Source organism: Leuresthes tenuis, unplaced genomic scaffold (genome assembly GCF_036924035.1).
Source record: "Leuresthes tenuis unplaced genomic scaffold, fLeuTen1.0.hap1 SCAF_4, whole genome shotgun sequence".
In the NCBI taxonomy this organism is placed as follows: Eukaryota; Metazoa; Chordata; class Actinopteri; order Atheriniformes; family Atherinopsidae; genus Leuresthes; species Leuresthes tenuis.
The window spans coordinates 14,715,733-14,731,242 of NW_027325358.1; the positions used below are offsets into that span (position 1 = coordinate 14,715,733).

The 15,510-nt window shown below is 37.9% G+C and overlaps 1 protein-coding gene across 1 annotated transcript in view; it reads left to right on the forward strand.

Moving 5' to 3' along the window:
- LOC140305754 (noelin-2-like) overlaps window positions 1–15,510 on the forward strand; it is a 29,643-nt gene continuing 14,133 nt past the window's right edge. The window contains exons 1-3 of the mRNA XM_072384731.1: window positions 1–557; window positions 6,482–6,631; window positions 10,346–10,501. Of these exons, the coding sequence (XP_072240832.1) occupies window positions 414–557; window positions 6,482–6,631; window positions 10,346–10,501 (450 nt within the window). The 5' untranslated portion in view covers window positions 1–413. The remainder of the gene's footprint in view (window positions 558–6,481; window positions 6,632–10,345; window positions 10,502–15,510) is intronic.

Genomic DNA, 15,510 nt, shown 5'->3' on the forward strand with positions numbered 1-15,510 from the left:
AGCAGTGCTGGCTCAGCCACAACGCCTCACTACCAGACGAAGGAAGGAGTCCAGGACACACACACACACACACACACATTTCAAACCAGTTGTTTCTAGGAGCGTCTCCTGCAGCCTGAGCTGAGCGTCGGATTTTTGGATTTGTGTCTTCACATGGAGGCATCTGGAGTGGCTTGTGTGTCAGGATTTATTCTCTAACTTGTGGCTGTGTCGAAGGAGAGACTCCAGCAGTGGGAAAATCTCTGCTGTGTGTTTTTTTTTCCAAGAGCGAAACGTGCTTTGTGTGTGCACAATGTTTTACCTGTAGCATCATGTTGTGTACGTGCTGTTTTTAGGATGACTACTGCCAACACTTTGGTCTGTGTGTGAGAGCACGACAGAGTTTTGGATTGTGTGAATGTGTGTGCGTCAGGATGAGTGTTCCCATGTTGAAGATCGGTGCGGTGCTCAGCACCATGGCTATGGTAACTAACTGGATGTCCCAGACCCTGCCGTCGCTGGTTGGACTCAATGGAACCATCATCTCTTCTGAGGGCACACATGAGCGGATCGTCAGTGTATGTATTCCGTACACATTCACTCTATACAAAGATGAGGAGATATTTATCAAAACAAAGTATTTCATCACATTTTGGCTCTTAAAAAATTGATCTATCAGAGTCATTTAAAACATTTCGGATGATCTGTTAACCTGCTACTGAAATTTTTTTGTGTTATTTCGTGGAGCATAAAATGCATTTTTCTATTATTTTCTACACATCAACACATCCTCTCAATACAAATAGTTACATAAGCTTGGTTGCTTGGTTCTTGATGAGGTAACGGTCTGCTTTTTTGATAAGGTAAAAGAAACACGCAGAATATCCAAAATTATGTTGAATAGTCATCAAATTCAGAGAACAACGACAGCAGATTTAGGAATATTTATTCAGATTTTTATTTGTTTACTAGGGCAGAAAATAGGTTAAAGAAGTTATGAGAATAGATCAAATGCAGGAGAACATATTCACAACACATTTTGAGATGAAGATTGCAAATAAAAAAGATGAGTAGCACTGACGAATGAATTAAATGACCTTGTCTGTTACTATGACTCACGAAGAACACATGCACATATGTATCATAAAGCCCACAGCTGCACACACAGTTAATAGGATTGCTCTGTCTCAGACGTACTGGAGTGATATTTCTCCTGGGGAGGACTGACTCACCCATGGGACAGCCAGCAATTTGTTCCCTTAGCAACACCCTGGCAACTACAGACATGAAGATGGACCACTGCGCTCGTCGATGTCTTAACCTTACTGTATATGCTCAACGTACGCATGCCTGTTTGTCTTCAAGCTATTACTCATCTGTTTACACAGTCACATTATGGAGATGTGTTTTTTTTTGAGGGATGAAAAGAAAGTGTCTTTGCTGTAAACTGTTGGATTTTAAGATTCAGATCAGTTTTAGAGGCACTGGTCATCTTTGGGTCTGGGTTATAACCTCTACGAAATGAATGTAGGTTAAAGTGATGTCTTCAAAAGGGATGCGTATGTGACCAAGTGTGTGTTTTTTAGGCTCGGGCTTTGCATGATTTAGCTTTCTGGCTCAAAAGGCACCCCTCATCTGCTGTGTAGTGGCACTTTGCAAGTTCAGCAAAGTACAAGCAGTCTTATGCAAGTGGACGCCCACACACAAAACACACATAGAGGGAGCGGATGAGGACAGATGGAGCTGTTGGAAGGGCTTCTTAGGAACAGTGTTTATTCGCAGTTTATTGACAGACAATCTCTTAAATCTTAAGCTGTTGTCTTTCTGGAAAGCAGCTCGATGGCGTGTGTATTTGATTGGAAGCTAGAAAACTTGTTGACTACATTTTTTTTTCGTCTGATGTAACTCCACAGCCCTTTCAGATGAACTCCACATGAACCAACAGAAGCAGACATGTTTCAAATGTATTAACTGAATATCAATATTATAAAGTGAGCTGTTGATTTGGTAGGCTTTGTATTACAGTCGTAGAAAGAAATTTCAACCAGTTATCCATTACTTTCAGAAAACAATGCAGCTCCTGCTTGGAAATCACTGTTATAGTCTTTACACACTGAGATTTTTGTGTAAAATAAGATATGACAGATGTTTTTCTTTAAGTGTTTTACATTTTTCTCTCCTACAGTTTGCTAACTGCAGAAATGTTTCTTGTTTCTTTCCGTTCTCTCTCTGTATTTACTCCTATTACGATCAGTTCAGCTGCCTGTAGATTTTTATCATTTCTCTTGTGTGTGAAATAAGCCCTAAGGTGCCTTATGTCCTCCCCCGTTTGATTACGTTAAGCAGACGGAACAAGCGATGCTTACATTCTCATCGCATCCACGTTTTCCAATCCTAAATCGTCCCTGGGTCCCTAAATTACAGCATCAAGGTTACCACACCAAACCCAGCTGATCGATTGATCTGATGTTTCTCTTCAGGCCACCAGACTCTGATCCTGCGTTCCTTCTCCAGCCTCCATCCTTGCAGCCTTTTCCTTTGCCATTATTCTTTTTCAGAGTTTGGAGGGCAGCTTCTCACCTTACTGTGACAGGCTGGTGAATGTCAGGTGGAGCTCAGCAGTTCCTTTACATTGTTCTAAAATGTTAACAGTAAGTAGGTCAAAGAGAGGATTGGGTGAAGTCTTACTGTAATGAGCTCATAATCGCCTGTCTGCTCTAATATGATGTGTTGTGACACTGGTTTAACGTTCAGACCGCAGGGAAAAATCGCTGTTATCTCAGCAATACCTAATGAGGTCCAAAATAAACTACAAAAAATCAAGAATAGGAAATCCGATTTTTATTTATGTGACAAAGCAGATCTCTTGCGCTGAGCTGCAGCCTGAAATACCTGAACAAATAGAGGATGTGTTGTGTGTGTTGATTGTGTTTTCTTGTGCAAAAGAGTAATAGCATTTTTGTGTGTAGCCACAAATGCTCATTGGGTGGGAAACAGAGTGATGATGACGGGCACTAAACCTAAATCAAAGACACTGAACCCATTTTTCCAAAAGAATGCTGGTTCAAGACTCGTCCCACATAATGTTTTCACAGTCATTAAACTTTTATACTTCCCTCCCACTCATGATTTCTGCTTTTCTACTGCGCGCTCACCAGGGAATGGGGGGGTTAGGTGTTAAAAGTAGGTTATGTGGTCAGGGTTGGAATTAATGTACATTTTCAGGTCTACATGTTAAATACATGTTTGGATCATCACATTAATGTAAACGGAAAAATATCCGATGAATCTCCATCTCTGTTCACAACTAGGAATTGAGACAATATTACATTTGGGTCAAAAAGACAAATATATTTATCATCCGTTTTCTGGTGAGACTGATCATGACATTAATCTGAACCATTTCATCTTCAAGTTTCTAAATGTTTGATTGAAAAGAGACAAAAATCAGTGAAATATCTGAATTCCAGCTATAAATCCCCTTCTTCAAAAACCAGATTTTTGACCTGCAGTAACAAAGTTTTTGTTTCACCCCCAAAAGTGGGGGTGAAACAAAATGTAGATTAATTATTTCTTTTTATTATAACTTCTCACATGTAAAACTTGTTCAATTTTTTTAGTGATTACATAGCGTGAGGCATTTTTTTTTATGTAATGAAGGAATTTAAGTATGAATCCAATCAGTTTCAAGGCAAAGTCAAGGCAACATATCCAGGACACGCCAGATAAATATTGGCCTTCGGTTGATATTATTCCATTTAACAATAAGCAGCCAACAAACTAAATGTTGTTTGAAACTGATGCACATCTGTGCATCCTGAATTAAATGGTTAGAAGAAAACAAGACAATTCAATGAGAAATATATCAAAGAAATCAGATAACCCAGCTGTATTATTCAAGATTAGTTGTCACCATATTGTACTTGGAAAGAGATTTTTATGAAAGTACCCTGCACATCTGGCAGAGACAGAGTAATGTTTACAGTCATCTGGAGCTTTGTTACTGGCTTAATAATCTTAATAATGAATACTTCCTCTTTTTTTAATACTCTTTTTTTTTGTTCTTTTTTAGTTTGGTCTCAACCAACTATTCAGGGATACATCTGACTTGTCAGATGTGAAATGTTTCACTTACATGCAGTTGATGTTTCACATTGAGAGTGGAGAGAGCAGCAAGAATGGAGCAGGAAAGTCAGAAAAACAAGTCGTTGTTCTTTTTTTTTACTCAAGAGAAACTATCTGGTGATTACTTTCTGTGGATTTGTCAATACTGTGAGTGGCCTATTTGTCACGGAAGTAATCATGTTCTTCAGTGGGAAAATGAGAAAAAAACAATTCTCTGCTGGGAATTGTTGATGAATATTTCTGTTTTGCCCATTTGTTTTCACATTTCAAATTTTCACGCTGGAAAATTCTGAAGAGTTCGTTCTTTCCTCTTTTTTGAAAAGAGGAAAAACCCCCACCTTGAAATCATTTTTTTTTTAAATTCTACCCCATATACCCTAAACACGTAAATAAAATCAATAGAATGCATTTAAGGGCAATAAGTTTTTCAAGCAAAGCTTTTAATTAATTTAATTTTCAATGTGATAGATTCAGTTGTATAACACTGCTAAATAATAACATTACATCAAAGTCTGACTACTCAAATGAGTATGATCTGATTGTTCTATACAGTACTATTCAGGGATCTTTGTAGGTCTAAACAACAACAGAGGGAATGACATTTGCATTCAAATAAACATACTTTTTAAATTTGGAGTTTGAATGTTTTGGTTGAAAGAAGTTTTTTTTTTGTTGTCCATGAAAACATTGGCACAACCAAATATGTGAACGAAACAGCAATTATGGGCTTAGTTGTTTATTACTTCGTACTGTTGGAGGGTTGAAATCCTCTGTGGAGCAGATTTTTTTTATTAGCTTTGGAGACTTGGCGACTTTTAGCCAAGGGGATCATCAGGTGCATCTGTGGCTGCAGAGATTGGAAGCTCTCCAGCTCCGCTGCCAGCTTTCTTGGACACAAACATGTAGGAGATGTCACAGCAAGTTTTAGCTGCAAATGACGAATATCAGGTTTGGACACGGATGTCTCTGATGCAGTCATATGCAATAAAGTGCAAAGAGCTTGCTCTCTCCCTTTCGTAAACATAAATGGACACTTGAATCACAATCTGCATCCAGCATATTTTATTGTACCTGTAGGGTGAATCAGATGAAAAGCTTTTAAAGAGAAAATATTTGTTTACATGAAAGACTGCAGTCTGACTTGAATGCTAATGCTGAGATTCTGCGAAATATGTAAACAACATTAAAACATTCCAAAGGCTGTAAAGCTTTGGGTTTTAGCAGTGCCGGCATTCTTCAAAGCACAATAAACAGCATCAGTAATCTTTATTTTTGTATGTTTCATGTTATTTGTTTCTTAAAGCTCACCTTTACACCATTATATTGCTTTCTTTGTTAAAGTCATTACTTTTATCTAGCATGTCACCTTCTATAGTGTCATATATTGCAGAGCATATCGGAGGCAGGACTTGTGTGCAGCCCGAGGGTAAGCAGCTTCTGAAGGTTGTGATTCAGGGCAAAACAAGTCAGAACAGCCTCGTCTGTGTTCGTTGGGCTTGTGCTGTCTGCAAGAGAGCAGCAAATAAGTGGAGGGAAACAACTTTCACAGATTTACATTTTTAAATAAAAGTTGGACCAGTTGATATGGAATTAGTTTGTTTTCCATTCAGGATGGCTGTGCGGGATGACAATCCCCCAAAATGTCAGAAAAGAAAACGTCTATCTCAGTGTTTCTCAACTGTCTTACACATACAGATATTCTAATTTGGATTACTTTAACCTTAAGAGTGCATTTCTTAGTAACAATATTCAGGGGAAGCAAACCTGCCTGAGCCGTCTCTGTCACTGGGTGTGTGAATGTCATTTTAAAAATGTGTATGTATTGTGTCATCATCAGACTTTTTCAATCAAGTGGCAATATCAAAACATTGATTCCTTTATCATTTTTGTAAGGAAATGAAAAACAACAGTTTTTCACTGCTTTTCCACTGAGGAAATGAAAGGGTTAACTAGAAAATTCATAGTGAAATTGGGGCTTGTAGCACTTTCACAGAATTAATTATTTATCGATTTAAACGACTGACTGATTGTCAATATAAAACAACGCAGCATGCCTCGAGAACATGCTTTAAGGGCTACGAGTAGTCCCTGTAAGTGCAATTGCAATAAATTTCAATACAATGTCTTTTTTTTAACTAAAAACCTAAATCTGTGACAGCCTAAAAAGCTTCCATGCATTTTCATTGTGTATATCAGTCTGAGAAAAAGCAACTATTGTTCTCAGAAGAACTGTAAGAGCTGTTGAAAAACCGAGAACACAGTGTGTGACTTTATTTTGAGCTTCCCTTTCTTTTGCTTATCCTCTGCTCCGTTGAGAGCGCGGCTGACATGTTGTTCCTGCGGTGACTTCATTAACACAGACCCTGTTTGTGTGCAGGGATTGTACCCTGGCTCAGAGGAAGGCTGGCAGGTGTACAGCACGGCCTCAGATCCTGATGGCAGGTGTGTGTGCACGGTCGTTGCTCCTGCAAGAAACCTGTGCAAACGAGACCCTCGAAATCGACAGCTTCACCTGCTGACTGAACAGGTGAGTGTTTGTTTGATTCTTGAGTTCATCCCTGCTTGTTTGAGTGGTCAGTATTGCAATGCAGCACTGGGGAGAGGCAGCATACTGGAATGAAATATTTCAGACTGCCTCTGTTCTGACATTTTCAGAAATCACACACACGTGCCGATGTCACTGACAGATGTATCTCGGATACATCAGTGGCTGAATTCTCTGCAGACTGCTTATCATTCAACGTGCCAGAAGAGTTTAGACTCAAAGAAAACCCTGACAGATGGGTGGGAAAGAAAAAAATTGTTCTATACTGCAGGCTGAAGCTCAGTATATGACCATGTGCACTTGCTTCCGTATAAAAGTGTGTGTGCCTATGTGTGTTTATACAAGGTTATACATTTGACTGCATAAGCACATTTCTCTCAATGTATATCCCAAGAGAGGAATAAAAATGATTTGTGACTGAGACTGATGAATTATTGAACACCATCAGGCCAGCAAACATTTCTCAAAGCAGGCCCTGCTGTGAGGATCACACATAAGGATGTAAGCACAATGAATTTCTCCCAAAGCAAGAGCGAGCCACAGCAAAGCAAAGTTAACGTCACAACGGTTTCATCTCTTTTTGTCGTTCATTGCTTTATGTTACATCCTGTTCTCTTTCCAAAAAGAACCACTGAGATGTGAGAGAAGGATGAATATGATCAAAAGTAACCTCTTCTCTTCTCCTAGCTCTGATCCTGTCTGGAAGCTTTTGTATTTATGAATCTTAATCAGCTCAGCATGTCTCTGCCAGTGACACCTAGATCCTGCTGTGAGTGGGAATGCATATGTGTGTGTGAGTGTGTGTGAACGTGTGTTTTTGCATGTGTTGTCCTCCGATTTTTCTGCTAGTCTCCAGTCTCTGCAGCATGATTTACACCAGGAGATGAGTGGGTGGATTTGTTTGTTTATCAATTCTGGATATCTGGGCCATTTTCATGTATCAGTTAGCATTTCAAGATGAAGCAGCGTGAGAGTGTTTGATTCTTGTTTGTTTTTAGAGAAGAAGCTACTCTTACTGAGAAACTTGGGTTTTAATGAATCTTATGAGACCTTTTCCAAGAGAAATATAAGATGTTGTTGCATCTTTTGATGAAATAATTACCAAAATCTTCTAAACCTCGAGTGCATACCTCCAAATTGTACATTTTTAAGTTTCTCCGGAATTTTTTGGGGGCGATTTGATTCTATTTCTTTCTCATTTAGTAGATGGTGAAATATAAATATACTAATCTGGCCTCGCCCACATCTCCACCCAGCAGCAGCAGACACCAGCTTCTCCTGTCTCTGTTAATCAGTGACCAAATTACGAGTTCTAATATTGGTGTAATTCAGACATACGTTTTCATATCCGATGTGTTGTTACTGTATTTTCATGAAAGCCCAGTGGAAATAGAAAAAGAAAAAAAGAAATTCAGTCACATCTTTGAACCAGTGAATGATTCTCAAGAAAACCAAAATAATGATACATAGTTTTATGCACATGGAGGTGTCTTAATGATAGTAATTCAACCTTTTGATACTTTAACAGTAGAGAATGCAAAGTTAATGTCACCTATCGGTTTGTTTGGATGCCATAATGTAGACTCCCTTGCACTGAGCCTTTGTGTGTCTTTTGTGTTGCTCAAATCCTAAATTCTAACTTCAGAAAAGTGTATCGAGATTGTAGGATCAGCCTCTAAAATTATATCCCAATCCATTTCTAATCTTCATTACTGAATGTTAAAAGAAATCCGTCCATTGCCATAAAAAAGAAGTTAAATAATGAGTTCTAATATCATTCAAATATTAGACATTATCACAAACAATAACACTACACATAACTCAACAGAATTTTCACATTAATAGATATAATGAAAGTGTTATGATTAATTTGTTTTCTTGAATTTTTTGTTAATCAATATATCCTCCTCTCCTACATTTATATATAGACTCTACAGTATATGCTCTGGGGTCTATATTTTCAAATTTTTTATATAAAAATATTATAGCCCTAATTTACTGTCATAGACTACTTGCCACTGTGGATTGGATCAGCTCTGCATTTACACAGCCTCTACAGCTGTGCTTTATCCAGCACACACAACCTCTGAGAGAGCATGATCTAATGGACCCTCTGTGTCCTGACATTTGCAGCGGTCTGCTGTGTTTTGAAGGCCTAATGAATGTAATATAGACATGTCTAACAGAGGGACTAATTGAAAAAGTTTTACTTTCATACCTTCTGATAGCTTTTTCTCACTTTATGTGTCCTATTCCCCTCTAATTCAAAAGACTTCTTCTATAAAGTGCTTAATGCTGAAACCAGGTACAATATTTCTAAGGAATTAAGAGGCCTCGTGATCCAGCCCAAACTTACTGATGAAATTTACCAAGCAGATCAGATTTCTGTGGGGGAGTAAGTCAGCAAGTCAGTTACAGCTGCCAGTTAGTTTATCAGTTGTAAATGAGGTCATATATTGGATCAAAAGAGGCCAAAGTCATGAAATTCTCTAAGAATTTCAGTGAATTATCTTTCAACTGATCTCCTGTGTCTGAATCCCTTCATCTATCCTCACTTTCCACAAGAAAGGGGCTTTATGAAGACATACTGTAATTTAGGATTAAACAAAACGCAGTTTGCTTTGCAGTTTGAATCTTCATTTTTCTTTAGAGGAATTATATTAAAACTTAAGTGAAGAGTAAAACTTCTGTTTTTATGCTCTTTTTAGTTATGACATTTTTAAAAAGTAAAAATTCATCACTCTTTCAGGATGCACAGTGGTGTGGTGGTTAGCACTGTCTCCTCACAGTAAGAAGGTTCCTATTCTACTTTCTGCGTGGAGTTTGCATGTTCAACCCAAGCATGTGAGGGTTTGTTCCGGGTACTCTGGCTTCCTCCCACTGTCCAAATAATGCATGTTAAGTTAATTGGTAATTCTAAAATTGACTGTTGGAGTGAGTGTGCATTGTTGTATGTCTCTTTTGTATCTGCTTTGATGGAGTGGCGAACTGTCCAGGCAGGGTTACTCTGCCTTTTTTTCTTATGGCATTCAGATCTGAAAAACTCGAGCAATTGATAGTCGTTATGGTCTCATACTCTGTCCATCAGGTCCAATATGTGCTCCAAACCCTTCTTTGGTCATTTCCACAAATTCCAAATTAATTTGTTTCATATGTACTCCAATTACTCGAGACGGTTTATGGGAATGCATATGGAATATGTATAAAACCATATTAAAGGGAGTAATCGGGTTTACGAATACATTAAATTTTTAGAACACTGAAAGATCACGAGGTCAGCATATAAAGTCAGTTTACACACTTAGTTTGATAGATTTGAGCACCTCATATTTATCCACTGTGCCAGTGTGGCTCTCTGTGCCAATGTCAGGCCATTAGTCCACTGCTTTAATTAAGTCTGAGATAAGTCAGGAACTGCTGAACTGATTACCATGAAATTTATTTTCAGGCATTTTTTAGTTGCCAGAAAATTAACTGCAGGACTTTGGGCATTGTAAGTCTCATGAAAAACCTCCTAAGCAGATAAAAAAATAAATCTGCTGATGAGGTATCCATGTGCTAACCATGTTTGATGTGACTGTATGCAAACAACAGATGTTTTAAAAGTAGTAGCAACCAACTGCAATTCTAGCAAAGGTGAACACGGGCAATCATCATGCATATTAACCACGTGTGTGCATATTCTTTGTGTGTCAGGTTCAGAATGTGAGCCAGTCCATGGGGGTGGTAGACTTGCGGACATCCAGAGACCTGCAGTACGTTCGAGACTCTGAACCTCTTCTGAGAGGTGTGGATGGACGTCTACACACTTATGTGGCAAATCCCCGTACTCTGACAGCTAAAGGTCTCCAGGTACACGCACACAAACACACACTTAAAGAGTGCGTTCAGGCAAATACACAAAGAGATGCAGTTGCTTCAGGGAACACGTAACCTTCGGTGTGAAAACATTGATTTCACGCTTGCCAAGCTTAAGTTTCCTGCCTGCTGTCAGACATGCGTGCATCAGTCATCAAGGAGACAAAAATTCTCTTGAAGCTGTCAATTTCCCTTGCTTTATGTCCACAGTGTAAAAGTGTCACAGAGCATTGTTATGAAGGTGTCTGTAAAACTGCAGCATGACTGCACATATATAAGGCCTCAAGCAGTTTGAAAAAAACCTGTCCAAGGAGATTTTAAAACATTAATATTAATGATAAGATTTCCATTTACAACATGCAGTTTTTTCATTTTGGTTGTTAAAATTTAGAATTTATTGAAAATAGGTTACTATTTACTTCCTAAACAGGGATTTCTGGTGACATAAATCTAAATTAGGAGAATTATTATAAGACAATGAGAGGCTATGGATCATACATTATCTGCAAAAGTGAAAAATGGACTGTGCTTGGATGTTTGAAGTGATTTGGGGTACATCTAATTACTGTTTCAATAACATCTATTTAAATACGTGTTAGTCTGCCAAGTAGTAATGGATATCTTTAGGACTCTATGATCATTTCTCAAATGTCATATTGCATTACATGCTTGAGACCGGCTTGAGAAACAACCATATGACCTCTTGAATCTCTATAAAAGATAAATTAAAAAATTCTGAGCAAAAACTAGTAAATGCAACATCATTGTTTTGGAAAAATATGATCAGCTGACTTTTAAGCACTTCAGAATATTTTCAAATTTATGTTTGAGGATTATAAAGATCTTCTCTGTTGCATAGTTTTGTGTAGATAATCTCAGCAGCCATTAGATCCACTGGAACACTTTCTATATGACATAATACCATACAGTTGTGTAAGAATTTGTTTAGAAAATCAGAATTCTCTATGGCAGCCACTAACTAACGGAATAGCTTACCTGTTGATTTGAGTGGTTGTATCTTTACAAGCATTTTATTATCATTGTCGGGGCAGCAGCATCAGAGCCGGTGACTCAAGAAGCTGAACAAACTGATAAAGAAGGTTGGCTCTGTGTCAGGGACTTCTTCAGCTCTGCTGCCACAAAGAAAGGCAGGAAGTCCTTCCTGCCAGCAGCAATAAACACACACGGTGATTACTTATGATGATGAAAAAAACCAACAAACTGAACCATTATAATTTCCTTTTGTGATTGAGTATTTTTTTACATTTCTTTTCATTTTTAAAACCAAGTTAGAAAGTCTGCTGAAGAATGCTCAGCTCTGCTGCCACTGACATGTTGTCCTCATGGCTTGTTTTATTTAACAAGGATTCATCTCTAATGTTTTCATTCATATAGCATTGGTGAGTGTGTGTGTGTTTTTTTCTACAGATGTGAATCAACTTCCATCAGAAATGTAGTATGGTCTATCAGATGACAACATTTATGTCAAAAGTGCAGTCTGAAACGTCATCCAGAAGAAACATCATCTGGATAGGAGCAGTATGCTCTAAAACATGTATGAACTTTTCAGCACCAATGCAGACTTTCGAACTGAACCTCTATAGTCCCCACAATGCAGCATCCATAATTTCCAATAACAATGGCAGATTTAGATTATTCTGAACATAGATCATTTTCCCACGCTGCCCCAATCCATCTTAAATGAGTTTTGGCTCAGAGAAGACAGCTGTGTTCGGAATCATGTTTACAAATGGCTTCATATTTGCATGACAGAACTTTGACCTGAATCTGTGGATAGCACAACAAACTGTGTTCACTTATGATGATTTCTGGAAATCTTCCTGAGCCCATGCGGTGATTTCCATGACAAAATAATGTCGGCTTTTGACAGAATAATGTCGGCTTTTGATGTAGTATTTTCTGAGGAGCCAGAGGATCATGGGTCTCTGATATAGATTTTCATCATTGTCCTTTGCACACAGAGATGTCTCCAGATTCTCTGAATCTTTTGGTGACATTGTGTACTGTAGATTATGGAATATTTATAGTCCTCACAATTTAAAATTGCTCCACAATGTTTAGCTAGTTTTGTTGCAGTTTGCTGAACCTCTGGCCATTTTACTTCTGAGAGACTCTGCCTCTCTAAGGTGTTTTATTATAGCCAATCATGTTACCGCCCTCCTGCCAGCTAACCTAATTAGATACATGTTCCATCAACTGTTTCTTTTTTGGATGACTAATTTTTCCAGCCATTTCCCCCCATTCTGACCTTCAGACATATTAGATCCTTCAAATTGAAGATTTGCAAAATTATTTCATGAAACAGTAAAAGGTTTCACTTTCAACATTTCACAATTTCACAATTAGTTTTTAAATTGATAGGGACCAGGCTAATTTGCACGTTCACACATCTGTGCATATCAAATAAGGCAAAAGCGTAGTTACACATAAAAGGAAAATAATTGCGTTATTGTAGAAGAGTGACTTTTGCCTATGATTATGTGTGAGTGATGAATTTCCAAGCATGATAATTAAAACATGTGAAAAGTACATTTCAGAATACTACAAATTCACAACTGCTCAGCCCTCAAGTTCACTGCGCCAGCTCTGAACTGGCTCCACCGTTTGGTCATCGAGCTCAAACACTAAAACAGTCAATCATGCTCCAATTCTAACAAAATTTGGAAATACGTTAACTGTGTGCCTCTCTCTGTCCTTACAGTGAGTATAAGACTACACCTAACAGCTAAAAACATAACAAAACTGCAGGCTTGGGAAAGGACCATCCTGACTGTTTCCATTAACTGCCCAACTCACTGGCTCCTGGCAATAATGATATCTTTTCAGTACAGAGAAGAAGATTCTTCTCAAAACAGTGAAAAACTCAAACACTATAAATATCAAACAGCAAACATCTTTAGAATTTGAATTTTGTTGAAAGGATAGGCCCTTGAGATGGGTCCCTAAGTTTTTCAAGAGAGTATAAAAGACATATGTAAAAATCAAACCTTCACAGCATTTCTTATAAGAATTGCACACAGACAAGACACAGAGCTGGAACCAACACCCATTAAAAACAGAGAGAAGACCAGCTGCATAAATTTGTTTGATAAAAAGCATTAAATCAACTTATTGCCTGAGAACTACATTAAGTTAGAGCTTTTGTAAAAAGCACACAACAAAATGAAAACATTTTAGAATAAACTGAACCCACAGAGAATGCACTCTAGATTTAGGAAGAGGACCATTAGTGTTTCAAATATGAAACAATAATGTTCTACATGGACACATTAAAACAAATCCACAAAGAGAATTAAAAACAAAACATTCAGAGGTCAAAGATGAGTGCCGGAGAGGTCTTCAAGGACAATATTGTCTTTTACTATGGGCAATAAAAACTGAGAGATTCTTCTCTCTTAAACTTGAAAGGTACAAGAATCAAAGAAGCTAAGAAGTTGGCTCAGACAACCATAAGGTCTTTCAATAACATTAGTGCAAGATATTTGAGAGTCAACTTTCTTAAATGGACACCCATCATCATCAAAATAAGTATACAAATCAGGAGATGGATGTAAACTACCTAACATATCAAATAATGTGGAACTACTTCTTATTCAAAGAGAGTTGGTAATCATGAAACTATTTTTGGACCAAGCTAAAATCAGACTATAAGGAGCTCTGGATTTGTAATATATCCGAGCTGGAAGTGTAAATAACAACATCACCAGTGCAGAGATTATTGGAACAATTTGCATTTGGATAAAAGAAAGGGGTCCGAGAGTGGAACCTTTACTTATCCATACTGAACCCTTTCTATAGCCTTAAAGCAAGTCTCCATAACGACCTACTTTATGGGGGCTTTTTTTTTTTCCAAAAGGGACACAAGCCCCATATTCTGACTGCATGAACATATTTGTGACCCCATTAAAGGAGTAATATACATACACACAGAGAGACTAACTCCTACTCGCTCAAATAGATCATATTGCTGTCTTCCCATAAATCCATTCTGCCTTTCATCTTTTGCCGAGCATCTTCTTAACAACTAGGGGGTCTGTTTTTATATAGTTACTTTATGCAGTGTGAGTGTGTTACTCCTTGGGGGATTTCACAGTCATAAGCTTTTGCCTTTGCACCGAGAGGCAGAGCTCTTGAATATTTATGTGCAAGTACAGTAAGTTTATCAATATCTAAACAGTATTCCTATCCCATGGAGGACGAAAATGAGGGGGATGAAGAGCTGGAGGTCAATTAGAGAGATAAACGGATGGAGGAGGTAAAGAATAGAAACAGAGAGCAATGGGTGTCTTATTGCATGGAAATGTTACCTTTGGGAGGGAGGGATGAAGTCATCATACAAATAAAAATAGACAGAAAAATTAAAATGAAGGAGGAGACATGGCAGAAATGGGATTAGAAAGGACATGTGTTCACTATCTAATAAATGATGCCATAAATGGTATTTCATATGGGCTCATTTAAAACATTATTTGATAAACCTGTAATTGTATGCAAAGAATGCTGCTGATAATCAGGTCAGATCAAATAGACAAATTTCACTTTGATTGCTTGTATCTTTCACTGTATTCGTGTACTCTTATGACATGAAAATGGGAGAAATGGGTGAAGTGGTCGTGAAAAATGGTCTAACGTCATTTTGGGAAAGTATACAGGTCCCAATTTTTATGACAGCAGGGATGGATTAGAGACATAAAGAGTCTGCTTGATTGCCAAGCCTCTTTCTTGGATATGCTGCTGCTGTGTGTGTGTGTGTGTGTGTGTGTGTGTGTGTGTGGGAGCTGATGACGTTTTTGTCTTCATTTTGACACTTCTTTTAATCCTTCTTTCTTTTCTTTATGAAAACTGTCATGGAAGGATTTGATGGTGTAGAGACATCTAGGTCTTGAGACTGAAGAGAGATAAATCTTTTTACTGCAACACAGTTTTCCACATTTTTAATTCATGTGCATATTGATCTTCATTAAGCTGATTGGAAAAAAAAA